The sequence below is a fragment of the Thunnus albacares genome, chromosome 23 (assembly GCF_914725855.1).
Source record: "Thunnus albacares chromosome 23, fThuAlb1.1, whole genome shotgun sequence".
NCBI classification, from domain to species: Eukaryota; Metazoa; Chordata; class Actinopteri; order Scombriformes; family Scombridae; genus Thunnus; species Thunnus albacares.
Genome location: NC_058128.1, coordinates 1,384,649 through 1,410,099, shown reverse-complemented (window position 1 = coordinate 1,410,099; position 25,451 = coordinate 1,384,649). Strand labels below are relative to the sequence as shown.

Genomic DNA, 25,451 nt, shown 5'->3' with positions numbered 1-25,451 from the left:
TCTGAGGTCAGTTCACTGACTGTCTGTTACTATTGTTGATCTTAATGTTTAACAACTGAACCTAATTTATGTACATACATAACTTACATCCATGAAGTTCATTTTCTTTTTTCCATATTTTCATTTCTTTACTGTACAAAGTTTAGTCTGTAGTTATAAAAGATGACTGATTCTTAAAGAAACTGTAGAAAATGTCCACTGTTAGTTGTTAAAATAAATGAATGCTTATAACTTTTGGTAAAGAGTCACATCTGTATACAGAAGATCCTCTCAACTAATATCTGTTTTGAATTGATCAAGTTTACTTGCTGAAGGAGAAATATTTCTTTTATTAGATTATTTAATGTTTTTTACACAATAATGTCTGATAATTGATATTGATCCTTCACAATAATCTCTCTCTCTCTCTCACACACACACACACACACTGATCTAAATGCAGGTGTTTAAAGTATTTTTTATGAATCAGTGTTGACATGAATATGTGTCTGAATGTTGTGGTGACATTTGGATGATGTCTGTAGAAGGCTGACATCATGATGATCCACAATAACACAATGACAAAGTTACTCTGCTTATTTTAGTGAAAAGTTCATTGATGAGGACATAGTAATGTTGAACTACACATTTAAAACCTGAACACATCTGATTGGATTATAAATGGATTTTAATCTACATCATTTATTCTTTATTCAGATTGAGTTACTGCAGGTTGTCAGAGATCAGTTGTGCTTCTCTGGTCTCAGCTCTGAAGTCCAACCCCTCCCATCTGACACCATTTTTTACTTCTGTGCTGAGATTAATATGATGTGACAGTTGTGGTGACACTAAACTGCAGACATAAAGCTGATATTATGCTGATCCACACTGAGGATCTATTTTCTTCTTCAGTGGTTTAGTCCATTGACTGTCAGAACAATGTTGAGCTGCACATTTAAAACCTTCATATAACAAGAAAAATCTACACTGGATAATTCACTCTGAACCTCTGAAACTCTTGATTTTTACATTAAATTTCACCTTCACTTTAGGGCTGGGCGATATGACTAAATCAATATCAGGATTATTTCAAACTCGATTATGATTAATGAACACTTATTTATTTTATATGCTTTTTTTTACACTGCCCTCATAGTTCGCTGACAAGGTCTGTACTGTAAACATGCTGAACTACTGGGATATTTTTTTCCAATGAAACATATGTTAACTTTGTGTTTTTTAATTAATTTTTGAAACACACACAGATAAACTATTTATGGTTATTTATTGAATATTTCAAACAGTTGAAATCAAAGTACACATCACTTGAAATGAAAATGTCTTGTGAAAAAGGTCACATTTTAGTTCTAAAGTAAAAAGCAAGTTCCCTAAAAAAAAAGTAGAAAATAATAACTTACATCTCTTGCAAACAAAATAAATTATTTTAAATAACGCCATGTGTGAAAATGTTAATGCAACACTGCTGATTAAGAGCAAGAGAAAAGCTCGGACAAGACACCTCCAGTGGATCAACAGGCTGTATCTGAGGCATGTGACAATGTTTCCTCCTGAATTGAAAACCCCTCAGATGGCGAGCTAGTGGCTGGCATGCGAAAGTACTTTTTTACCACCTTGTTTTTAGTGAGAAAGTGTACATGATTCTTTCTCCACCATTCCAGTGGATTTTCCTCACTATCCAGCATGAGAGACACCAAGTAGCCGCTCAGCTGTGCTTCTACTGTTTGCTGAAATGACACAGTGGGTGCAGTTGAAAGGGTTGCCTCACTTCCTTTGAAAAAACTTCCTAATAACCTCCTTGGTTTCTTTGCTTATGATGAAGACGTAGACGGCTCTGTGCTCTCTGGGGTACTTTCCCTGTGGACTGCAGCTGCTGACTCCATCATCTTTGTTCTGACTTCTTCCTGAATGGTGGGGACATGGTGTGCAGAAGTGTATGCTTCCAGTAGCTCTTCTGTGATGGGTTCTGAGAACTTCTCCTTAAGGATGCAGGTTTTGATTGTTTTAGTCAGCTCCATGTCATCTTCGTCCTCAGCCAGCACTCATGAATGGAGGATGTGTAGGACAGAGTTCACAAATGAAATGGTCACATACTCTTCTCCTGACAGGGCATCTGTGAACTCCATCAATGGGGAGAGAGCTTTGTTGACAGCCTCTAAGACATCCAGGTCAGCCCAAGATGGAACAAGTTGCCTTGATTTCTCATCATCAGCGAGGATCTGTGTGATGGCTTTCTTTTGCTCAAGGATCCTTGCAGTCATCATTTGCATTGATCCCCATCTGGTGGCACATGCAGTTTTCAACTTGTGTTGTGGCAGGTTCAGCTCTTGTTGTGCTTTCACAAGCGCCTTCTTCTTTTTACAACTATAGGAAGAAGCACTGACAATCTTTTTGCAAACCCTCATTTCCCGCTGCACACGTTGATCTTCCGTTGCATTTTCTGAAATACACACACATGAAAAGATGAATTATTATTTTATTGAGGGTTTGACTTATACCTAAAGACTTTACAAACTATAAAACTTAAGCAAAATAATAGATGAGGAGAAATCTCTTAATTCAAAGCTACTTAATTAATAATAGATTAATAACAGACTTCTAGAGTAATTTTTATTTCTACTTTAATGATGAGTCATTGTAGCGTTGTTTTACATTGTCATGTGAAGTTAACATTGTAATATGAAGCACATTGTAACATTAAGAAAAGTGCTATATGAATAGTTGATTATTATTGTCACAGTATTTATTTAAAGTGAACTAAAAGATAGCTCTAGCTCAACTGTAGCATAGTGTCTGATCAGCTGATGTGTTACCTATCGATTGCCAGGTGCAACCTGTGTCCAAAACATTGCTCCCGTGTCCGTCCATTGAGCTGTGTAGCTTTGACGACATTAGTGCTGTTGTCTGTCGTAATGGTCATGAGGTTCTCTTCCATGAGGTCCCATGCAGACAGCACATTTCTAAGGCCCTGTGCAATCATTTCTGATGTGTCATCATCTGCAAAATATGCCGTCTTCAGGCATCTGTTGCGCAGGTTCCATTCATCGTCAATGTAGTGCGACGTAAGGCTCAAGTATGGCTCCATCCTTGTACTTGACCAGAGATCAGGCGTTCCTACAAAGTACTGAACAGATTTTAGTTCAGCGGCTACCTTCTCACGACATGTTTTGTACATGTTGGGCACTGCTGTTTGGGAAAAATATTTTTGCAATGGCACAGCGTATCTTTTGTCGAGGGTTTTAACAAGATGTTTAAACCCACTTTGTTCCACAGTAGCTACGGGATCCATATCCTTCATGATGTAATATGCAATAGCATCAGTTATTTCTTTCCATCTTCTTGAATCCTTTGCATAATGTGCGGCATTTGTAAATGCTTGTGTTAGCGTCAGCTGCTTTGTGGAAGCACTTTAGCGTTTGTCAGTCTCTCTCTTTTTTTGAGCCATGAACTCTTCATATTCAGTAATGTGATTGTGTTCCAAGTGATTAAACAGATTGGTGGTGTTACCTTTGGTCACTGAAATTGTTTTTCCAAAGTTTTTACATTTGACTTATTTTTGCTCTGTGTCGTCTTCACTGAAGCTGAAATGTGTCCAAACCACAGACACGGTATTCTTTTTAGTTATAAGCTTCTCAGGTTGAGGCCTATTTGTTGGCTCAGTGTTAGTGCTTGTGTCATCCATGGTGCCAGCTTGCTTTGAGTGAACTCGCACTAACGTTAGTTGGACGGGGCGGAGGCACATGACTGAACACAACATAGTATTGTTTTAAAGAGACAGTTCATGAACGCACGCATTGGGGAAATTATTAACCGACTTAACCAACATGAGAAAGATTAAGTCAGTGAGAGGGTCTTAATGTCGGTCTTGATACATTTTCGGTTAATTGCCCAGCTCTACTTCACTTTAAATTTTGTTCTTTAAATTTAAACCAAAAACCTCAATCAGACAGCAACAAATATAATATCCAGTATTTACTTGTTCCAACACTATTATGAAGCTGTGCAGTGTTTATATTAACAGAAATATTTAAACACAAGATGCTGTGATTTTTTTCATGGCGACATCATTCCATTAAATGTAAATAATGTCGATATGTTGAACATCATTTTCCTCCTATTTTCCCAACATCCATCCTGACATATTTGATATCATTATAAATGTTGGGATCTTGAGTAGAATCTGAAATGTTCATGTGGATTTTTAACTTGTGTTTGGCTGCACAACATGAGTTTGTATAGATGGAGTCACTGGTGGAGCTGCAGAGTTTAAGAGATGAAGTCACTACGTGTTTATTGAAGTAGCAGCATGTTGTCGTTAATATTAATGAGAGCTCTTTTTCACTGTTTGTATTTGAAAGTCTTTAACCTGCATCCTGTTGGGTTCAGCTGGTTGGAGTTTCCATTTTCTAAACTTTGTTTTCTAAAGTGACATCATTTATTCTTTATTCAGATTGAGTGGCTGCAGTTTGTCAGAGATCAGCTGTGCTTCTCTGGTCTCAGCTCTGAAGTCCAACCCCTCATCCCATCTGAGATATCTTGATCTAAGAGGAAATAACTTGAAGGACTGGGACATGAAACAGCTGTCTGATCTTAAGGAGAGTCCACACTGTAGACTGGAGACTCTGAGGTCAGTTCACTGACTGTAGAAACTGTAGAAAATGTCCACTGTTAGTTGTTAAAGTAAATGAATGTTCATAATTTTTGGTAAAGAGTCACATCTGTATATAGAAGATCCTCTCAACTAATATCTGTTTTAAATTGATCAAGTTTACTTGCTGAAAGGAGAAATATTTCTTTATTATTTTATTTAATGTGTTTAATGAATAATGTCTGATCATTGTGTGTGTTCTAAAATATTTATATTTTAGAACACACACACACACACACACATACATACAGGGACACAGAGAGATCAATGCAGGTGTTTAAAGTATTTTTTATAAATCAGTGTTGACATGAATATGTGTCTGAATGTTGTGGTGACATGTGGATGATATCTGTAGAAGGCTGACATCACAGCCAGCAGGACAGGGGGGCACTGGGGGGCAATGTCTGTCCAATTGGGATGTTGTGCCCCACCCAAACTTCAGATTCATGGAAACTTCCTGTCTTACTGTACGTGACTGAAGTTAGGCTACATCGCATACGCACTGTCACAACACAGTTTCATGTAGCTAACAGCTAGATGAAAGTTGGAAACTGTGGCTAAGCAGCTATGTTTGAGCCACTTTTTTAACAAAAACTCGTCCAGAGGATGAAGCATGTTGGGACCAGGCCGTGCCTTAAAGTGAAGTCACAGCAGGATGGTTGAGACATATGTTGGCTCTAAAGTAGGGCTGCTCGATTATGGCAAATATCATACTCACGATTATTTTGGTCAATATTGAAATCACAACTATTTAACACAATTGCATTTTGACTCATGGAACAGAAACGCTTCCATTTTATTAAATGTAGCAGTCGACACTGACTCTGAGTGTCTCACGGAGACCCCATGTTTTGGGGTTTTTTTCTGTTGCATTCAGTGAAGCGTAATCTGCACAGACAGCTGTTTAAATCACAGAAATATCCGGCTGTATATGTGTTTTAGGCATGCACGATATTGGATTTTCCATCTCGTTTTTGCCGATGCCGATATATGTGCACATTTTATCCACCTGGCTGAGGAGACTATTACACCTGCAATCATAGATTGTACTAATGATCAAGAAAGACAATATATGAAGGAAGAACTTATGAAGACTGGAGTTCAGGAGCTCAGCATTAAAACACATGAACCTGCCAAGTGGGTGGAGCAGTAGTTTTCTTTGACTTTATCAGACAGACAGGAGTAATGTGCAGGATTTAATCTTTGGTCCACAGTCCGAAGCAGAAGGTGGCGGTAATGCACCTCATACGCTGGTTGCCAATAGCTGTTATAAACCAAAAAGAAGAAGAAAAAGAAAACGTTTTTTCCAACAGAGTGGTACATCCTGTCAGCCGAGGTGTTTCCTATCTCTGCATCCGAACACAGCAGCTCCTCTGCGGACTGTTTCATCCTGACGGTCCCGGTGTTTCCTCCGCAGGCTCCACTTCACTCAGCTGCCAGACAGACCCGCTGCTTCTTCCCACTTTAACCTGAATAACAAACCGGGGCTCGGTGCTCCGGTTGGATCCAGACGGAGAGCCGGGGCTAGCTGGGAGGCTAGCGGAGCGTTAGCCGCAGCATGACCGGAGGGAAGCACAGCCAGCTAGCCTCCGCTAGCCTCCCAGCTAACGTTACCTCCGGTTTCACTACAGGCAGATTCACTCGCTACAGTGGGCGAGGAAATAAAACCAATGAATCAATAAGTACAAACACTGTTGATTTCTTCCCGTGGAGCCGACATGCAAACTATTTAGGTTCAGTAAATCCCAGCTGTCAGTCAGCCTGGTGAAGGCAGGTTAGTCTGTGGACAGAGACGCTCAACGCCTGTCGGAGGCGTTTAAGGAGGAGCGAAAGCGCACCGCTGTAAAGGAAAGAGGTTTGCTGGATTTAGAACACAAGACAAAACGAGAGCATCACTGCGAAATGACAATAATAAACAATAATCGTTTTATCTAAATTATCTTGTTTTCATAATCGTAGGAAGCCTAAATCGTAATCGAAAATAAAATTCGATTAATCGCACATTCCTACTCTAAAGGACCCTTCAGTCACCAAATACGGTGTAACAACAGATCCAGATGCGCATCAGATCATCCATGTTGACTGGACACCCGCCGTGGCATGTTAGGATTGTGGTTTCTGTGAGGAAGTTCTGAACTGTAACATATTCATTGTTCAATTTGTTTCAAGAGTTATGCAGTGTTGGTTTGGTTATTACAGTGGAAACCGCCTGTATTGATCACAGTTACAGTGATCAATCGCTTATATGGATCACAAAGCTTGAGACTGAATCATTCTTATACAAATGTTGTTTAAATAGTTTGCTTATACTAATCAAGTACAGTGTTCATTTTGGGCCTTTTCATACATGAATCCATATGGAAAAAATTGTACAACAACAGTAATTCTATTTTTTTTTATTTTACTCCCATGAAACATGTTTGATATGTTCCTGGCGGCTGCGGCACCATTACTGCCTCGTGGTAACCCGTCTGCTTCCAGCTGGTGACCTGAGGCTGCTGCTGCCTGCACATTGAAATCATGACGGGAAAAAGAAAATCATTTTCTCTCAATGAAAAACGTTGTTTCCTCGAAGCTCATGACAAACTGCCAAAAACCAGCCAACGAGATGCAGCAGCGACACAACAGCGACACAACAACCAGCGTTTAAACAGCTGTACTGTATTTTGAAACAGTCAGTAAAATTCATTAAATAGAGAAGCTGCTCGTTTCATTACTTTATATTCATGTAATAAATATACAAATGTCAATTAGATGGTATTCTGCATGAGAAATAAAAATGTTTAAAAATCAGTTATAATAATCATCTGTTGATAGTGATCAATTTGATCCAGACACATGTGATCAATATAAGCAGTTTCCACTTTATTGTGTTATTTCTTCTTTTATGTGTAGAAAGCCATTCATCTGACTCATTTAAACTACCAAAAAAAAGAAAGAAATGTCTGATCTATGAGGATGTAAAAAGGAGTGCCCACCCGTGACGACCTTGTGCCCCCCTGCTGATAATTGTCTGGCGCCGCTCTGGCTGATATTATGATGATCCACAATAACACAATGACAAAGTTACTCTGCTCATTTTAGTGAAAAGCTGATTGATGAGGACATAGTAATGTTGAACTACACATTTAAAACCTGAACACATCTGATTGGATTATAAATGGATTTTAATCTACATCATTTATTCTTTATTCAGATTGACTGACTGCAGGTTGTCAGAGACCAGTTGTGCCTCTCTGGTCTCAGCTCTGAAGTCCAACCTCTCCCATCTGAGAGAGCTGAATCTGTCTGGAAGAGAGTTTCAGGAATCACACGTGAAGCTACTGTGTGATTTTCTGGAGAGTCCAGACTGTAGACTGGAGACTCTGAGGTCAGTTCACTGACTGTCTGTTACTATTGTTGATCTTAATGTTTAACAACTGAACCTAATTTATGTACATACATAACTTACATCCATGAAGTTCATTTTCTTTTTTCCATATTTTCATTTTTTTACTGTACAAAGTTTAGTCTGTAGTTATAAAAGATGACTGATTCTTAAAGAAACTGTAGAAAATGTCCACTGTTGGTTGTTAAAATAAATTAATGTTTATAACTTTTGGTAAAGAGTCACATCTGTATACAGAAGATCCTCTCAACTAATATCTGTTTTAAATTGATCAAGTTTACTTGTTGAAGGAGAAATATTTCTTTATTATATTATTTAATGTTTTTAATGAATAATGTCTGATCATTGATATTGATCCTTCACAATAATCTCTCTCTCTCTCACACACACACACTGATCTAAATGCAGGTGTTTAAAGTATTTTTTATGAATCAGTGTTGACATGAATATGTGTCTGAATGTTGTGGTGACATTTGGATGATGTCTGTAGAAGGCTGACATCATGATGATCCACAATAACACAATGACAAAGTTACTCTGCTCATTTTAGTGAAAAGTTCATTGATGAGGACATAGTAATGTTGAACTACACATTTAAAACCTGAACACATCTGATTGGATTATAAATGGATTTTAATCTACATCATTTATTCTTTATTCAGATTGTGGCGCTGCAGGTTGTCAGAGATCAGCTGTGCTTCTCTGGTCTCAGCTCTGAAGTCCAACCCCTCCCATCTGAGAGAGCTGAATCTGTCTGACAACAACGTGGGTGACGTGAAGCAGCTGTGTGATTTTCTGGAGAGTCCACACTGTAGACTGGAGGTTCTGAGGTCAGACAACATTTTTTACTTCTGTGCTGAGATTAATATGATGTGACAGTTGTGGTGACACTAAACTGCAGACATAAAGCTGATATGCTGACCCACACTGAGGATCTATTTTCTTCTTCAGTGGTTTAGTCCATTGACTGTCAGAACAATGTTGAGCTGCACATTTAAAACCTTCATATAACAAGAAAAATCTACACTGGATAATTCACTCTGAACCTCTGAAACTCTGTTTTTATCTTTTCTATTTGACAGTTTTTAACCTGCATCCTGTTGGGTTCAGCTGTTTGGAGTTTCCATCTTCTAAACTTTAGGACAAAAAAATAGATTTTCAGATTAATTGCGATTCTTATTTGAATGATCAATAATTGATTCTTGAAATCCAGAGATGGATCTTTGCATTTGTGTCTTTACTCAGTAAACATGTACATGTGCTCTGTGTTGTGTGTGTGCAGTGGTTACTTGTTGTAAATGGTTCAGTTAGAGCAGCATGATGTGTAAAATGTCCACTTTGTTTAAATCCAGTTATTACAACGTGCACAAAAATCTTATTTTAAGTGTAAAAGTAACATAGATGCTAGCTGCTATATTAGCTGCCTTGAGTCACCACAGTCCCGTAAACCGTGACGTGAATAGTTTCAGTCTGTGGACCCACCGCAGTTTACGGGACTGTGGTGACTCAGGATGGTCAGCTGACTCTGGCTGTCTCGTAGGGGATCTAGAGATCACTTCTACAAGAGGAACAGACTGAAAAAAGACTCCACACACTGATCTGAGCTGTGGGTTTGTGTTTGTTAACGAGATATTATCTCTGACTACGAGATGTGAAAGCGTGGAAGTGGACTGAACAGTGTGCAGATTCTACTGTATTCAGTCTGTCTCTACCTGCCGGGGAGCTAACGCCAGCCAGCAGCTGTCTGCAGGTATCAGACTGATGTCAACACAAATACAAACAGTGCAGATGAACTAATGAGCAGACTTTCAGTTTCTGCTGTCTGTGCTCAAAGTGATAAAGTTGAAACAGCAGGTACTGACAGTCCATGTGTTGCATTATGGGATAGCATTTATGTGTTTTAAATGTACATAATGATGAAGCTCTTGCAAGTGATGCAGGTCTTTTATTATTCTTGCTCAACTGTTTTGCACATGTAGACCTAAAACATATAAATGTGTCGTGTTTTAGTCTTTTGACATTTTTACTTGTGTTTGGCTGAACAACATGAGTTTGTATAGACGGTAGGGCTGCTCGATTATGGCAAAAATCATAATCACGATTATTTAACACAATTACTTTTTGACTCTCATTTTTGCCGATGCCGATATATATGCACATATTTTTTTCCACCTGGCTGAGGAGACTATTACACCTGCAATCATAGATTGTACTAATGATCAAGAAAGACAATATATGAAGGAAGAACTTATGAAGACTGGAGTTCAGGAGCTCAGCATTAAAACACATGAACCTGCCAAGTGGGTGGAGCAGTAGTTTTCTTTGACTTTATCAGACAGACAGGAGTAATGTGCAGGATTTAATCTTTGGTCCACAGTCCGAAGCAGAAGGTGGCGGTAATGCACCTCATACGCTGGTTGCCAATAGCTGTTATAAACCAAAAAGAAGAAGAAGAAAAAGAAAACGTTTTTTCCAACAGAGTGGTACATCCTGTCAGCCGAGGTGTTTCCTATCTCTGCATCCGAACACAGCAGCTCCTCTGCGGACTGTTTCATCCTGACGGTCCCGGTGTTTCCTCCGCAGGCTCCACTTCACTCAGCTGCCCGACAGACCCGCTGCTTCTTCCCACTTTAACCTGAATAAGAAGCCGGGGCTCGGTGCTCCGGTTGGATCCAGACGGAGAGCCGGGGCTAGCTGGGAGGCTAGCGGAGCGTTAGCCGCAGCATGACCGGAGGGAAGCACAGCCAGCTAGCCTCCGCTAGCCTCCCAGCTAACGTTACCTCCGGTTTCACTACAGGCAGATTCACTCGCTACAGTGGGCGAGGAAATAAAACCAATGAATCAATAAGTACAAACACTGTTGATTTCTTCCCGTGGAGCCGACATGCAAACTATTTAGGTTCAGTAAATCCCAGCTGTCAGTCAGCCTGGTGAAGGCAGGTTAGTCTGTGGACAGAGACGCTCAACGCCTGTCGGAGGCGTTTAAGGAGGAGCGAAAGCGCACCGCTGTAAAGGAAAGAGGTTTGCTGGATTTAGAACACAAGACAAAACGAGAGCATCACTGCGAAATGACAATAATAAATAATAATCGTTTTATCTCCATTATGTTGTTTTCATAATCGTTGGAAACCAAAATCGTAATCGGAAGTTAAATTTGATTAACCACACAGCCCTAGATCAAGTTCATATGTTGAAGGAGAAATATTTCTTTATTATATTATTTAATGTGTTTTAATGAATAATGTCTGATCATTGATATTGATCCTTCAGAACACACACACTGATCTAAATGCAGGTGTTTAAAGTATTTTTTATGAATCAGTGTTGACATGAATATGTGTCTGAATGTTGTGGTGACATTTGGATGATGTCTGTAGAAGGCTGACATCATGATGATCCACAATAACACAATGACAAAGTTACTCTGCTCATTTTAGTGAAAAGCCCATTGATGAGGACATAGTAATGTTGAACTACACATTTAAAACCTGAACACATCTGATTGGATTATAAATGGATTTTAATCTACATCATTTATTCTTTATTCAGATTGAGTTACTGCAGGTTGTCAGAGATCAGTTGTGCTTCTCTGGCCTCAGCTCTGAAGTCCAACCCCTCCCATCTGAGATATCTGAATCTGTCTCACAACGACATGTGTGACGTGAAGCAGCTGTGTGATTTTCTGGAGAGTCCACACTGTAGACTGGAGACTCTGAAGTAAGACACCATTTTTTACTTCTGTGCTGAGATTAATATGATGTGACAGTTGTGGTGACACTAAACTGCAGACATAAAGCTGATATTATGCTGACCCACACTGAGGATCTATTTTCTTCTTCAGTGGTTTAGTCCATTGACTGTCAGAACAATGTTGAGCTGCACATTTAAAACCTTCATATAACAAGAAAAATCTACACTGGATAATTCACTCTGAACCTCTGAAACTCTGTTTTTATCTTTTCTATTTGACAGTTTTTAACCTGCATCCTGTTGGGTTCAGCTGTTTGGAGTTTCCATCTTCTAAACTTTAGGACAAAAAAATAGATTTTCAGATTAATTGCGATTCTTATTTGAATGATCAATAATTGATTCTTGAAATCCAGAGATGGATCTTTGCATTTGTGTCTTTACTCAGTAAACATGTACATGTGCTCTGTGTTGTGTGTGTGCAGTGGTTACTTGTTGTAAATGGTTCAGTTAGAGCAGCATGATGTGTAAAATGTCCACTTTGTTTAAATCCAGTTATTACAACGTGCACAAAAATCTTATTTTAAGTGTAAAAGTAACGTAGATGCTAGCTGCTATATTAGCTGCCTTGAGTCACCACAGTCCCGTAAACCGTGACGTGAATAGTTTCAGTCTGTGGACCCGCCGCAGTTTACGGGACTGTGGTGACTCAGGATGGTCAGCTGACTCTGGCTGTCTCGTAGGGGATCTAGAGATCACATCTACAAGAGGAACAGACTGAAAAAAGACTCCACACACTGATCTGAGCTCTGGGTTTGTGTTTGTTAACGAGATATTATCTCTGACTACGAGATGTGAAAGCGTGGAAGTGGACTGAACAGTGTGCAGATTCTACTGTATTCAGTCTGTTTCTACCTGCCGGGGAGCTAACGCCAGCCAGCAGCTGTCTGCAGGTATCAGACTGATGTCAACACAAATACAAACAGTGCAGATGAACTAATGAGCAGACTTTCAGTTTCTGCTGTCTGTGCTCAAAGTGATAAAGTTGAAACAGCAGGTACTGACAGTCCATGTGTTGCATTATGGGATAGCATTTATGTGTTTTAAATGTACATAATGATGACGCTCTTTCAAGTGATGCAGGTCTTTTATTATTCTTGCTCAACTGTTTTGCGCATGTAGGCCTAAAACATATAAATGTGTCGTGTTTTAGTCTTTTGACATTTTTACTCGTGTTTGGCTGAACAACATGAGTTTGTATAGACGGTAGGGCTGCTCGATTATGGCAAAAATCATAATCACGATTATTTAACACAATTACTTTTTGACTCACATTTTTGCCAATGCTGATATATATGCACATATTTTTTTCCACCTGGCTGAGGAGACTATTACACCTGCAATCATAGATTGTACTAATGATCAAGAAAGACAATATATGAAGGAAGAACTTATGAAGACTGGAGTTCAGGAGCTCAGCATTAAAACACATGAACCTGCCAAGTGGGTGGAGCAGTAGTTTTCTTTGACTTTATCAGACAGACAGGAGTAATGTGCAGGATTTAATCTTTGGTGCACAGTCCGAAGCAGAAGGTGGCGGTAATGCACCTCATACGCTGGTTGCCAATAGCTGTTATAAACCAAAAAGAAGAAGAAGAAAAAGAAAACGTTTTTTCCAACGGAGTGGTACATCCTGTCAGCCGAGGTGTTTCCTATCTCTGCAGCCGAACACAGCAGCTCCTCTGCGGACTGTTTCATCCTGACGGTCCCGGTGTTTCCTCCGCAGGCTCCACTTCACTCAGCTGCCCGACAGACCCGCTGCTTCTTCCCACTTTAACCTGAATAACAAACCGGGGCTCGGTGCTCCGGTTGGATCCAGACGGAGAGCCGGGGCTAGCTGGGAGGCTAGCGGAGCGTTAGCCGCAGCCTGACCGGAGGGAAGCACAGCCAGCTAGCCTCCGCTAGCCTCCCAGCTAACGTTACCTCCGGTTTCACTACAGGCAGATTCACTCGCTACAGTGGGCGAGGAAATAAAACCAATGAATCAATAAGTACAAACACTGTTGATTTCTTCCCGTGGAGCCGACATGGAAACTATTTAGGTTCAGTAAATCCCAGCTGTCAGTCAGCCTGGTGAAGGCAGGTTAGTCTGTGGACAGAGACGCTCAACGCCTGTCGGAGGCGTTTAAGGAGGAGCGAAAGCGCACCGCTGTAAAGGAAAGAGGTTTGCTGGATTTAGAACACAAGACAAAACGAGAGCATCACTGCGAAATGACAATAATAAATAATAATCGTTTTATCTCCATTATGTTGTTTTCATAATCGTTGGAAACCAAAATCGTAATCGGAAGTTAAATTTGATTAACCACACAGCCCTAGATCAAGTTCATATGTTGAAGGAGAAATATTTCTTTATTATATTATTTAATGTGTTTTAATGAATAATGTCTGATCATTGATATTGATCCTTCAGAACACACACACTGATCTAAATGCAGGTGTTTAAAGTATTTTTTATGAATCAGTGTTGACATGAATATGTGTCTGAATGTTGTGGTGACATTTGGATGATGTCTGTAGAAGGCTGACATCATGATGATCCACAATAACACAATGACAAAGTTACTCTGCTCATTTTAGTGAAAAGCCCATTGATGAGGACATAGTAATGTTGAACTACACATTTAAAACCTGAACACATCTGATTGGATTATAAATGGATTTTAATCTACATCATTTATTCTTTATTCAGATTGTGGAGCTGCAGTTTGTCAGAGACCAGTTGTGCTTCTCTGGTCTCAGCTCTGAAGTCCAACCCCTCCCATCTGAGAGAGCTGAATCTGTCTGGAAACGACGTGTGTGACGTGAAGCAGCTGTGTGATTTTCTGGAGAGTCCACACTGTAGACTGGAGACTCTGGAGTAAGACACCATTTTTTACTTCTGTGCTGAGATTAATATGATGTGACAGTTGTGGTGACACTAAACTGCAGACATAAAGCTGATATTATGCTGATCCACACTGAGGATCTATTTTCTTCTTCAGTGGTTTAGTCCATTGACTGTCAGAACAATGTTGAGCTGCACATTTAAAACCTTCATATAACAAGAAAAATCTACACTGGATAATTCACTCTGAACCTCTGAAACTCTGTTTTTATCTTTTCTATTTGACAGTTTTTAACCTGCATCCTGTTGGGTTCAGCTGTTTGGAGTTTCCATCTTCTAAACTTTAGGACAAAAAAATAGATTTTCAGATTAATTGCGATTCTTATTTGAATGATCAATAATTGATTCTTGAAATCCAGAGATGGATCTTTGCATTTGTGTCTTTACTCAGTAAACATGTACATGTGCTCTGTGTTGTGTGTGTGCAGTGGTTACTTGTTGTAAATGGTTCAGTTAGAGCAGCATGATGTGTAAAATGTCCACTTTGTTTAAATCCAGTTATTACAACGTGCACAAAAATCTTATTTTAAGTGTAAAAGTAACGTAGATGCTAGCTGCTATATTAGCTGCCTTGAGTCACCACAGTCCCGTAAACCGTGACGTGAATAGTTTCAGTCTGTGGACCCGCCGCAGTTTACGGGACTGTGGTGACTCAGGATGGTCAGCTGACTCTGGCTGTCTCGTAGGGGATCTAGAGATCACATCTACAACTTTCTAAACTTCTACATTCTAAATCTTCTTCAGCTCTGAACAGATTATGAAACATTGAATGATTTCAAGCATGAACTTTGTTTTCTAAAGTGACGTCATTTATTCTTTATTCAGATTGAAACACTGCAGTTTGTCAAAGACCAGCTGTGATTCTCTGGCCTCAGCTCTGAAGTCCAACCCCTCATCCCATCTGAGATCTCTGCGTCTAGGAGGAAATAAACTGACTCGGACGTGAAGCAGCTGTCTGATCTTCAGGAGAGTCCAGACTGTAGACTGGAGACTCTGATGTGAGTAGAGAGTTGGAGTCAGTCTGTGCTGGTTTCAGCAGTTTTGTATTAAACACAGTTAGTATCAAAGCAAAGATCCAGTGTTTCCTGGTGAACCTTCAACCTTCTCAGTGGCTGCTTTCCTCAGTGAAGCTGTGAGAGGAGAATGGTGACAGGCTTCAGGATTGGACAGAAAGACAGAGAGAGAGAGAACAGTCAGCCAATCAGATCAGCCAGAAGCTTGTTGTGATCATGTGTTTGAGTTGATGTGAAGACAACTGTTGTTGTTGTGTTCATGTCTGCAGGAAATAAAGCTGGATTACAGCTGACAGCCTTACAAGATGTATAGAGACAGTGGTCCTCATCATCAAACTGTCCTACCATCAAATCTGATCTGAAAGTGTTTGTTCTCTCATTTCAACACTAAAGAATTGATCAGTTCATCTTTGTCAGAGCTCTAAGATCAGTCTGACTGCAGCCTGCAAATCACTGGCTCTGATTTCACACAAGCATCATTACGTTTAGTAACCATGTGGTCTTTATACAGACCAGAACCTCTGCTGAAGTCCAGGAATCACAGCAGCTGTTTAGCTGAGAGCTCTGACTGATTGTCATGTGATGATTTAACAGCAGGAAAGATCTTCAATCCCACAGAGACTCTGTAGCTTTCAACTTTTCTAACAGTTGACATGTATCAACAGTAAATCCATCAGTAAACTGATGAGTGAATGTCTCTGTTTCTGCAGTAATGATGTGTTCATGACTCTCAGCACTTTATTTCCTCTGTGTACTTGAGTGAAATCTGCAGAGTAAACAGACTTGATAGCAAAAGTCTGTGCAGGTGTGTGAGCTTGGAGCTCAGTGTGTTCACTCCAACACGTTAACATGAGAGCTGAAAGGAAGCAGGCTACGCTGCACAGCTGTTCCACTTCTGGTCTGAACAGGACTGAAGTCCCTGCTGCTCTTTATACTGGATGTGCTGCATCACTGACTGACAGCTGATGAAGTGAGTCTCACTAAACACTGATTTATGACCTCTGTTGTTTCTTCTTCTCTCATCAGATGGAGGTCGTATTGATCTCTGTCAGAGTGTGAGTGAACATCCAGGAGTGAGTGTTGAGAGAGGATCAGCTGGATCCTGATGATCCATCTGGACCGGAGTCTGGATCTGGATTTTGTCATCTTCACTTAAGTCTCTTAACTGACTACAAACTGAACAGTTATCTCTGGATTTGGTTGAATCAGCACTTTACAGATGTGTTATACATGAGCTGTTTGATGCAGAAAAGATTAAAAACAGGTGTTATAAGTCAGACTCTGACCCTGGGCCCATATTTATCAAGCGTCTCAGAATCACACTGAGAGTTAACGAGGACTAAAACTAATTAATGAAGCAGAAGAGAATTTACTGTGACTGTCAGCAGGAGAAGGATTACTCCTGGGAGAGAGTGAGACGTCACTGTTTTACCACAGTCAGAGCAGCAAAGTAGAAATAATGATGACGTGTTGTAGTTTTCTCACAGTCTCAGCTGGAAATATGAAACAGTTGTGATTTGGTATATTATGTGTATAAGCAGGTAACCAGGCAGGTAACTTACCAAGGTTATGGAACAAAACTATGATGCCAAAATTCATTATAAGATGATATTTACAAAATGTAAAGAAAGCCTGAGAGATAAATGTAGCCTATATGTTAATGAAGATAACAGGTAATTAGACTCAGCTGTGTGAAATGATCTTGGTTCAGCCACATGGTTTCACAGCCTGTAATAGTGCTGCATCTTGCACATATTGCACAGACACATGTTGCAAACCCTCTCCATGAAGAACATCTTCTCTTCCACTGTCCAATTCCTCTTTCAACTACACCCCAAGTTAACTTGTGTTCTCTACATGAAGGTAAATATAGCGTAACAATAGAAACATATATTGTTCAGGTGCATCCTCCTCTCTCAAATATCAGGCTGTAGCTCTGCTGTTATTTGAAGGAGCCTCAATAAAAAATAAGCCTATAAAATATTTGAGCTGTTGTAATGAAGTTGAGATATCCTTCATTATGCAGATGACATGATTCTGTGTAAATCAAAGTTTTAGTGGGCTGTAACTGAGGACCCTCGTCATGCTCATTATCTTTACGACGTGCATTAAGCCAGATCAAAGTTTGATTCATGACTTCCATCATTGTGGCTTCTGACAGAATCGTCACTGTTGCACAGCTGCATTTTCTCCGTTACCATAAAGTGTAACATTGTGAGGACGTTCTGTATTTATTTAAATGATGTTCTGTAGAAACATCATGTGTTCTCCTCTGCATCACACACAAAGTCAGTCTCACTAATGATTCTGTTTTAGTCCAAACAATCTTTTAATAAGCTCAGTGTCATCAAGCGTTCCCAAAACATCTCTCCTCTCAGGGAATATCTCTGCCTGAACTCCATCTCCTGCAGCTCCGAAATATTGGCAGAGATACGAATCATTTACCAAGTTTGGAAAGTTGATAAAAGGCTTTTTCTCCTAAAAGTAGAAGCAGAGATGCGTCACTCTGATCATTTTTGGCCAGTTAGGAGAGATTTCCTGCTCTGAAACACTTGATAAATACGGGCCCAGATGTGACAGATGTGACAGATTGGATGTCCACAAATTTCATTCAGTTCAATTCAGAAAGAATTTATCATTGGTCCAGAAAACCTGCATGCAGGTCAAATCATATCTTGGTTCTGTGGTGAAACTTTGTATTTTTTGATTCCAGCCTAAGTTTTGATGATCATATCAGCAGCTGGTCCAGTCCTGTTTTCACCATTAAAACATATTCAAATAATATTTATACAACCAGCACAGAACACTGCTGCTGTCAGACTTTGAACTAAAAGCAGGAAAAGAGATCATATTACTCCATTTCTATCATCACTTCACTGGTTACCTGTTTGTTTTAGGATTGATTGTAAAGATTTGATTGATTACTTTTAAAGACTCTTCATGGCTCCAGATGACATTTCAGAGTTGCTCTGTGTGTAAATATTAAAGGTATCCAGCTTTTATATGCTTTTATATGTCTTTTTAACTATAGATCATTGTCACATTGTACTTGGTCCCAAAGACTATTCAGTCTTCAAAAATCATCATGTTAGTACTGATATTGGGAAACTGGCTTTTAAATACTTTCCTCCACACAACTGGAACAATCTGCAGAAGCTTGTAAAATTAGACGAGTTAATCTCTTTTAATCAATTTAAATCTGAGAGCAGCTGTTGTATAATCTGTTGATACTGTTATTTTTGTGGCTTTAATTGTTTTTATATGTACTTTTATGGTTTCTATTGTTCTTATATATGATTTGTTGCTGATGTTTACTGTAACTTTCATGAGCTTTTATATGTAGTGTAGCTACTCGTCCCTGTAGAAGAGAGTTTGCTCTCAAAGGCCCTCCCTGTTTAAACAAAGGTTGATGAGGATGATGATGATGATGATTATTATGTCAAAATGAATAGTTTATATCTCATAATGATATTTAACAAGTCATTTGCATCAGGCTGTAAGTAAACACTGATCAGCCAATCAGGAGGCTTTAACAATAACTATATAATTTGAACGTGTAGGTGAGATCATGTGATCCAGTTGCTTGGTTTTTATTTTTGGTCAAGCTTTCTTCTAACTTTTGCTTTATTTCTTGTGGATTATTGTTTTACCTCCTCAAGCCTCTAAAAGTTAATGGAATAAAATAAGTTTTCTTTCCAGAGCTGCAAGTTTTTTTCAATTCATTGATTGACTGATGATGAACTATTAACTATTTTGATATTTGAATAATTGTCATTTTTTTAAGCAAATTTAAAAAAAAAAAAAAGCTGATTTCATCTTTTAAAATGTGATGATTTATTGTTTTCTTTATCGAACATGATAATAAACTGAATATGTTTGTACTGTCAGTCAGATGAAACCAGACATTTGAGGATGTAAGCTTAGACTGTGGGGAAGTTTAACAGATATTTTTTCATTATTTTCTGACATTTTGTGGACAAAAGGATTAACTGATGAATCAAGACAATGATCGGTAACTTAACTGGCAGACACTGCAACATGTGACGAGGAGTCCCAGGTAGACTTTGCTTTATTTTAAGGGGTCACACTGGTCTATGTGAACCTCCAGATACTCATAGCAGCAGTGAGTGGTCACCTATGGATTTGGGGTCAAACACCAATTATTTTATTTTTGACGTGTTTTGACGTGTAATGCGTGTGAAGAACAGATGGAGGCAGCAGTGAGCAGTGAGACTTTGAAGTCAGCAGATAATTATACAGAAGAAGAAGAAGCAGCTTCTGTCTGCACATGTGAGCAGCATGTCTCCTCCAGGAGGGAAGATAAACAGACCCAAAACGGTAAGAAAACACGTTTCATGTTAAGAATGTGGAAAATAAAGTAGAGGAAGAGAAAGAGTTCAAACTTCATGTTCTGTTATTGAGTTTTAACAGAGTTCATTCATAAATATCCGGGCGGTTAGCAGTTAGCACGGACAGCTAACATAAACACCGTGAACTGGTTTATTCCTTCAGGTTATAACGTTAGTTTATTAACTGGGTTTAAAGTCATTTATGCTGTTTGTCATGTAGTTGGTTAACTGAGCTTCAAACTGTTATTAGAAGAACAGAAAAGATGTACAGAAGCAAATAGAAAGAGAAATAAAGAAAGAAAATTAGTTAAAACTTTCATGTTCTGCATGAAAGTTGCTGGTTATTAGTAGAATATGTTAAATAAAAGGGAAGTTACCTAAATTAACCAGCTTGGAGTCCATTAGAGCTGCAACTATATAACATTATTGATCAATCTGTCGATTATTTTCTCCATTAATCGATTAGTCGTTTGGTCCATAAAATGGTGAAAACATGTCGCCCTTTTGTCGCCCATTTAATCAGAAAATTTGGACTTTTTCCTTCTTAAAAATGATTCAAAACGATTAATTATCAAGATAGTTCAAGTCAACTTTATTTATATAACACATTTCATACATAAGGCAAAACAACAATGTGCTTTACATAAAATGATAAAACAAGTACAGGTGCAGAAAGAATCAATGACAAATATATAAAACAGACACACACTAAGAACTTAACTATAGACTGAAGTAAAGTTTTCAACCTGCTTCAACAGCGTTCAGTGTGGCGTCTCTCACGTCTTCAGGCAGCTTGTTTCATCTACTTTGGGCATAAATCCAGAAGGACGCCTCCCTGCTTTAGAGTTAATATGAGACCTGTGGACCTGGAGGTTCATGCTGGTTTGTGTCCAGTTAGTCTTTTATACACTGAGGTTTATAGGCTTTGTATACAAGTAGCAGAACTTTAAAATCGATTCTAGTTTTGGGTGACTGGTGAAAAGACCATCACAGTAGAATAGTCTGCTTGTTATATACACATGGATTCATTTCTCAGAGTCTGGTTTTAATAGAAAGGTCTGTTAGTTTGTTGATAATTGTTTGATAATCAATTAAGTCATTTTTAAGCTAAAATGTCAAACATGTGACGTTTCCAGATTATTAAAGGACATTTTCACACTTTTCAGATTAATCAATAATGAAAATAATTATAATTAAAAAGAGGATGAAAGTAAAATATTAACATTGTATATTGCTTAATACAAAATATTGAATAAATATTAAATTTACAATAATGTATACGTCAAATTTGTCGCGTTTGCTTGAAAAAAAGACTGAAACAATTAATCAATAATCAAAATAGTTGTTTATTAATTTTCTTTCAATTGTTGCAGCTAAAATATTTTAATATTGTAACTGTTGTCTACATTATTTGCTCCTTATTTGTTTTGCAAGACACTTTAAGCTGCATTTCATGTGACATTAACTTTATTATTATAATTATTATTAAGTTACATTTTCAAATCAAAGAAAAGTTCATCTCACTCCAGTTTTAACCTCAAAATGCATTTTTATCTCAGCAGCTCAAACAATCAACGTGTGATTGAACTAAAAGTGATTTCCAACTATTCAGGGATGAAATCATGTGGAAAAACATACTTTTCCACATATTCACCAGGAAAACTAACCAACTAAATCACACAGATTTGAAATAGAGAGTTTGTACAAATGGAAACCAAAAGAAAACTGAAGTTTGGAGGAAAGTTTGCTGCTGGTAGAAATCATCTGTCACAAGACAAATACGGAGCAAAAAGATAAGACGAATCAATCCTGAATCCTCAGACTAAAAACCAGCCTTAATAATTAAATATCCAGATGAAATGGTGCAGAAATATGAACTCTGAGCTGATTCTTCTGCTCAGTTTCCCTGTTGTGTTATCAGTCTGCCCTCTGCTGGTCTGATGGTCAAACTGCAAGAGGAAGTTTAATTTTCTACCTTCAAGTTCTTGATGAAAACGTTTCTGTGAAGTTTAGGAGCTGACAAACCGACAGCCTGTTGTTATTAATCTTATTTCGACGTCGTCCTGCAGGAGTTGGGGAAGAAGCTTTTCAAGCGGCGGCGTGTTCTCAGCAGAGACAAGAGGAAGAAACGGCAGATAGTCGGAGCCGTGGTCGACCAGGGCCTCATCACCGTCCATCACCTGAAGAAGAGAAAGTCAGTGATCAACAGAAACTGTCAGGACATTAATAATAAACACTCAACTCATCTCTGACAGTTTTTCATTATTTTATATGTTGAGTAAAGGAGGATGTGTCACTGATTAACAAAAGACACAAACTGATTAAATTAATCAATTATTTAACTAAAAGTATCTTTAGTTGAGGACAAACTCACAATTTTAATTTTAATGTTTGCTTGTTTGTTTTTAACTTTGATACCAGCTAAACTCTGTTACAAACAAGAAAACCCATCATCTCATCATGTGGTTGTGTGACGTTGACTTCTCCTTCAGGTCGAGTCCAAGAGCGAACATCACTCTGTCCGGGAAGAAGAAGCGAAAGCTGCTCAAACAGCTGCAGCACCTGCAGCAGGAGAAGGCCGGCATGGAAGGTAACTTAGCCTAGCGTAGCTTAGCTTAGCATAAAGACTGGAAGCAGAGGGAAACTGCTAGCCTGGCTCTGTCCAACGCTAAAATACACCTTCCATCACCTCTAACACCTTAATCCCACCGGGCACGGCGGCGGCGGTGGCGGCGTGTTCTGGCTGCAACGCGTCATAACAAACATCTAACTATGTTTGTTTCTGTTTGCTATCGTTTGCTAGCGTTAGCAACATGGCTATCCAGAAACAAAGGGAGTTGAAAAGTTGTCTGTTTCCACTTTAAATGTGCTCTATAAATAAATTGACTGTATTCTCATATATCACATGTCGGTCGTCTGCGATGTTTAGATGAAACAAGATTCTTCATAAATCACATGAGGGGACACTGTGACTTGGATAAAGATCATTCCGGCCTCCGTTTGATCAGGATCGCTGATGTTTTCACTACGGCTCTAGTCAACCAAAGAAAATCGTACATAACCGTCAACTAATCGATTAGTCGCGGGGGAGGGGGGGGTTGGATTTAACGGGAGAGAGTGAACTCAGCAGTCACACATTTCTCTGTTTAGCATCTTCAGGCTAGGCTAACCCATTGTTGCTAACTTTGGAGCTAACCTCCTTCACTTTTCCAGCATTTGAGGAAACAACAGACGTGACGTTTTAGCATTTATTAACTGACAGACTGTAGTCTGTGCTGTACATTTACTGCCAGACTGACAACTTACTACTAACCTTTTCCTCTGCTCTGCTCGCATCCACCGTCATTTCTCTGCTCCTCGCTCTTTCCCGCTCGCTACGCAAACATACTCCTTAACGGAGCCGCGCGACCAGTGGTTTCCCAGGCAACGACACAGAGACTCCCAAACACTATTGATTTCTGAATGAATGGATATTTGGTGTTATTTTTGACATTAAAAAATATTTTTTTGGCCTGGCGGGGGTTCTCGTTGTGTCATTATGGAGAAACACAGATTCAGTAAACGTTCAGTAAACGTTCAGTAAACGTTGAGTACAGTTAGACCCAGCAGGCTCCATCAGGTTGGGAGAGTTCAAAGTTGTTTCCTCCCGCCGCAGGAAATAATGGATTAATCCTGGAAAGCTGCTGATGTCGCACTTTTCTCCTTATGAAAGTAACACAGAGACTATTCGACCAATGAGAATTTGGTCGGACGAGAGCATATCGACCAACTAACCAACCAGCAGACTACAGCACTAGTTTTCACTGTTTGTGTCTCCAACTCTTACATGTTTCCTCTGCTGTCGTCTCACTCCACAGTCGAAGCTGCAGCGGAACAGCCGAAGAAACAGGACTCGTCGTCTGCTCCGATTAAGAAGAAGAAGAAGAAAACCGCTGGATCCCAGGAGGACGTAGAGATGGCAGACATTGAATGAAGCGATGACAGAAGTATCAGCTGGGCAGCGTCCCACCGGTCAATCAGATGGACAATCGGGACCCGGATCGTCCCTGCGTGGAACGCTGAAATATGATCGAGCGGTTTCTCTGCGCAAACACGAGAAAGTTAAATCAGTTTGTTCACAGTTTGTGTCCAGAGGAATAAAAATCTGTCTGCACGTGTTTGAGACAGTCAGGGAGGGTTTTTATATAAAGATACTGAGACAATACAAAGACTCAGACAGATACAGGAAACTACGGAAGATCATTTCTGCCTGGAAAAGGGAAAAAAAACAGGTGAAAAATAATTCACTTACAGAGTCAAATTTACAGTTTGTCAGAAATTTGATTTAAGTCTAAATTATTCAATTTAATTCAAAGTCAAAATTATGAATTTAGCAAGTCAATATTTTAATTTTAACATTTAATGTTTTTTTGTTCTTTTCTTGGCATAAATGAGCTTCCATATATCCGCATGTAGATGCTTTATAAGTAAACTGAATTTCTCTGTGATGTAATTCAGTTTTGCATGATTATATTCTTTGTATTTCTGTAAATGCAAACCTCTTTGATTATTGATAACCTGCCTATAAACTGCTCACATGAAGAGGGATTTTATTTCAAGTTAAAGGTTTTATTAGAGGAAGAATGTGCTTTTTATCTGACCTTTTGAGTTTGTCAAAATAATACTTTGGGTGAAAGTTTTATTCTACTTCTAAAGCTTTGTTTGTGTTTTGGGCGTCCTGCAGGTCCTTTAGATTTATGACAAAATAATTTATAACAGGGTTAGTTGTTCCATATTCATCCACTTTGATTGATTAACCATCAGTTTATGACCTTGGTGGTCATCTGCTGGCGTGCATTATATTGAATGGTGTTCCTGATATTTTGTCCACTCAATTAGCATACATGAAGAGGGCAAAATATTTGGAAAACTTTTCAATATAATGCACCACCAACACCTGCTACAACCTCGGTAATAAACATAAAGTAGAATTTTCACTTTTCTGACAATGTCAACAAAAACTGAAAATATATAAGTCTCTTAAATATAGCTTTTATGGCAGAGCTGTTGTGTTGGATTACATCAGATTTCACCTGTCGTCCTTATGAAGTGCAAAACATGCAGCTTTACTTTGGACTTAACTATTCCATTATTTGGATTTCAGCTTTGTAAATCTTATTTTAGTCATTAAAACCTAAATCTAAATCTTCACCAGCAGTATTTTTTTTTCTTTCTTTGGCGTAAACGAGCTTCCGTACCTCCACACATGTAGACGCTTTAAAAGTAAACTATGAATGTCTCTGTGATCTGATTCAGTTTATGGTGAATATATCCTTTCTGTAAATGGCGGAGTGTTATTGCTTTTCTTTCAAATGTATTGTTCATATTCAGCCTCTTCAATAATTGATGAACCTGCCTATAAACTGCTCACATAAAGAGGGAT

At 38.9% G+C, this 25,451-nt stretch overlaps 2 protein-coding genes and 1 long non-coding RNA gene across 7 annotated transcripts in view; 2 read left to right on the top strand and 1 right to left on the bottom strand.

Moving 5' to 3' along the window:
* LOC122974968 (NACHT, LRR and PYD domains-containing protein 14-like) overlaps positions 1-17,108 on the top strand; it is a 123,111-nt gene extending 106,003 nt beyond the window's left edge. For all 5 annotated transcript variants that reach the window (XM_044343098.1, XM_044343099.1, XM_044343101.1 and 2 more), the window contains one exon: positions 16,707-17,108. In XM_044343098.1, coding sequence (XP_044199033.1) covers positions 16,707-16,722 — 16 coding nt within the window. In that variant the 3' untranslated portion in view covers positions 16,723-17,108. The remainder of the gene's footprint in view (positions 1-16,706) is intronic.
* On the bottom strand, positions 7,799-14,592 carry LOC122974994. Its single transcript, XR_006400524.1, has 2 exons — positions 14,537-14,592; positions 7,799-7,905 (listed from the first exon to the last, which is right to left on the bottom strand). It is a non-coding gene; the product is annotated as an uncharacterized LOC122974994 (long non-coding RNA).
* Positions 17,109-19,914: 2,806 nt separating the features above from the next.
* c23h11orf98 (chromosome 23 C11orf98 homolog) lies at positions 19,915-25,217 on the top strand. Its single transcript, XM_044343147.1, has 4 exons — positions 19,915-20,018; positions 22,099-22,223; positions 22,522-22,619; positions 23,887-25,217. The coding sequence occupies exons 1-4, from the start codon at positions 19,980-19,982 to the stop codon at positions 24,000-24,002; spliced, it is 378 nt and encodes a 125-aa protein (XP_044199082.1). The 5' UTR covers positions 19,915-19,979; the 3' UTR covers positions 24,003-25,217.
* The last annotated feature ends 234 nt before the right edge of the window (positions 25,218-25,451 follow it).

Excerpts from the sequence above, each read along its gene's own strand:
- c23h11orf98 (XM_044343147.1), top strand. The coding sequence starts at position 19,980 with ATGTCTCCTCCAGGAGGGAAGATAAACAGACCCAAAACG. Across the intron at positions 22,224-22,521 it reads CATCACCTGAAGAAGAGAAA|GTCGAGTCCAAGAGCGAACA; the intron begins GTCAGTGATCAA and ends CTTCTCCTTCAG. Across the intron at positions 22,620-23,886 it reads GGAGAAGGCCGGCATGGAAG|TCGAAGCTGCAGCGGAACAG; the intron begins GTAACTTAGCCT and ends CTCACTCCACAG.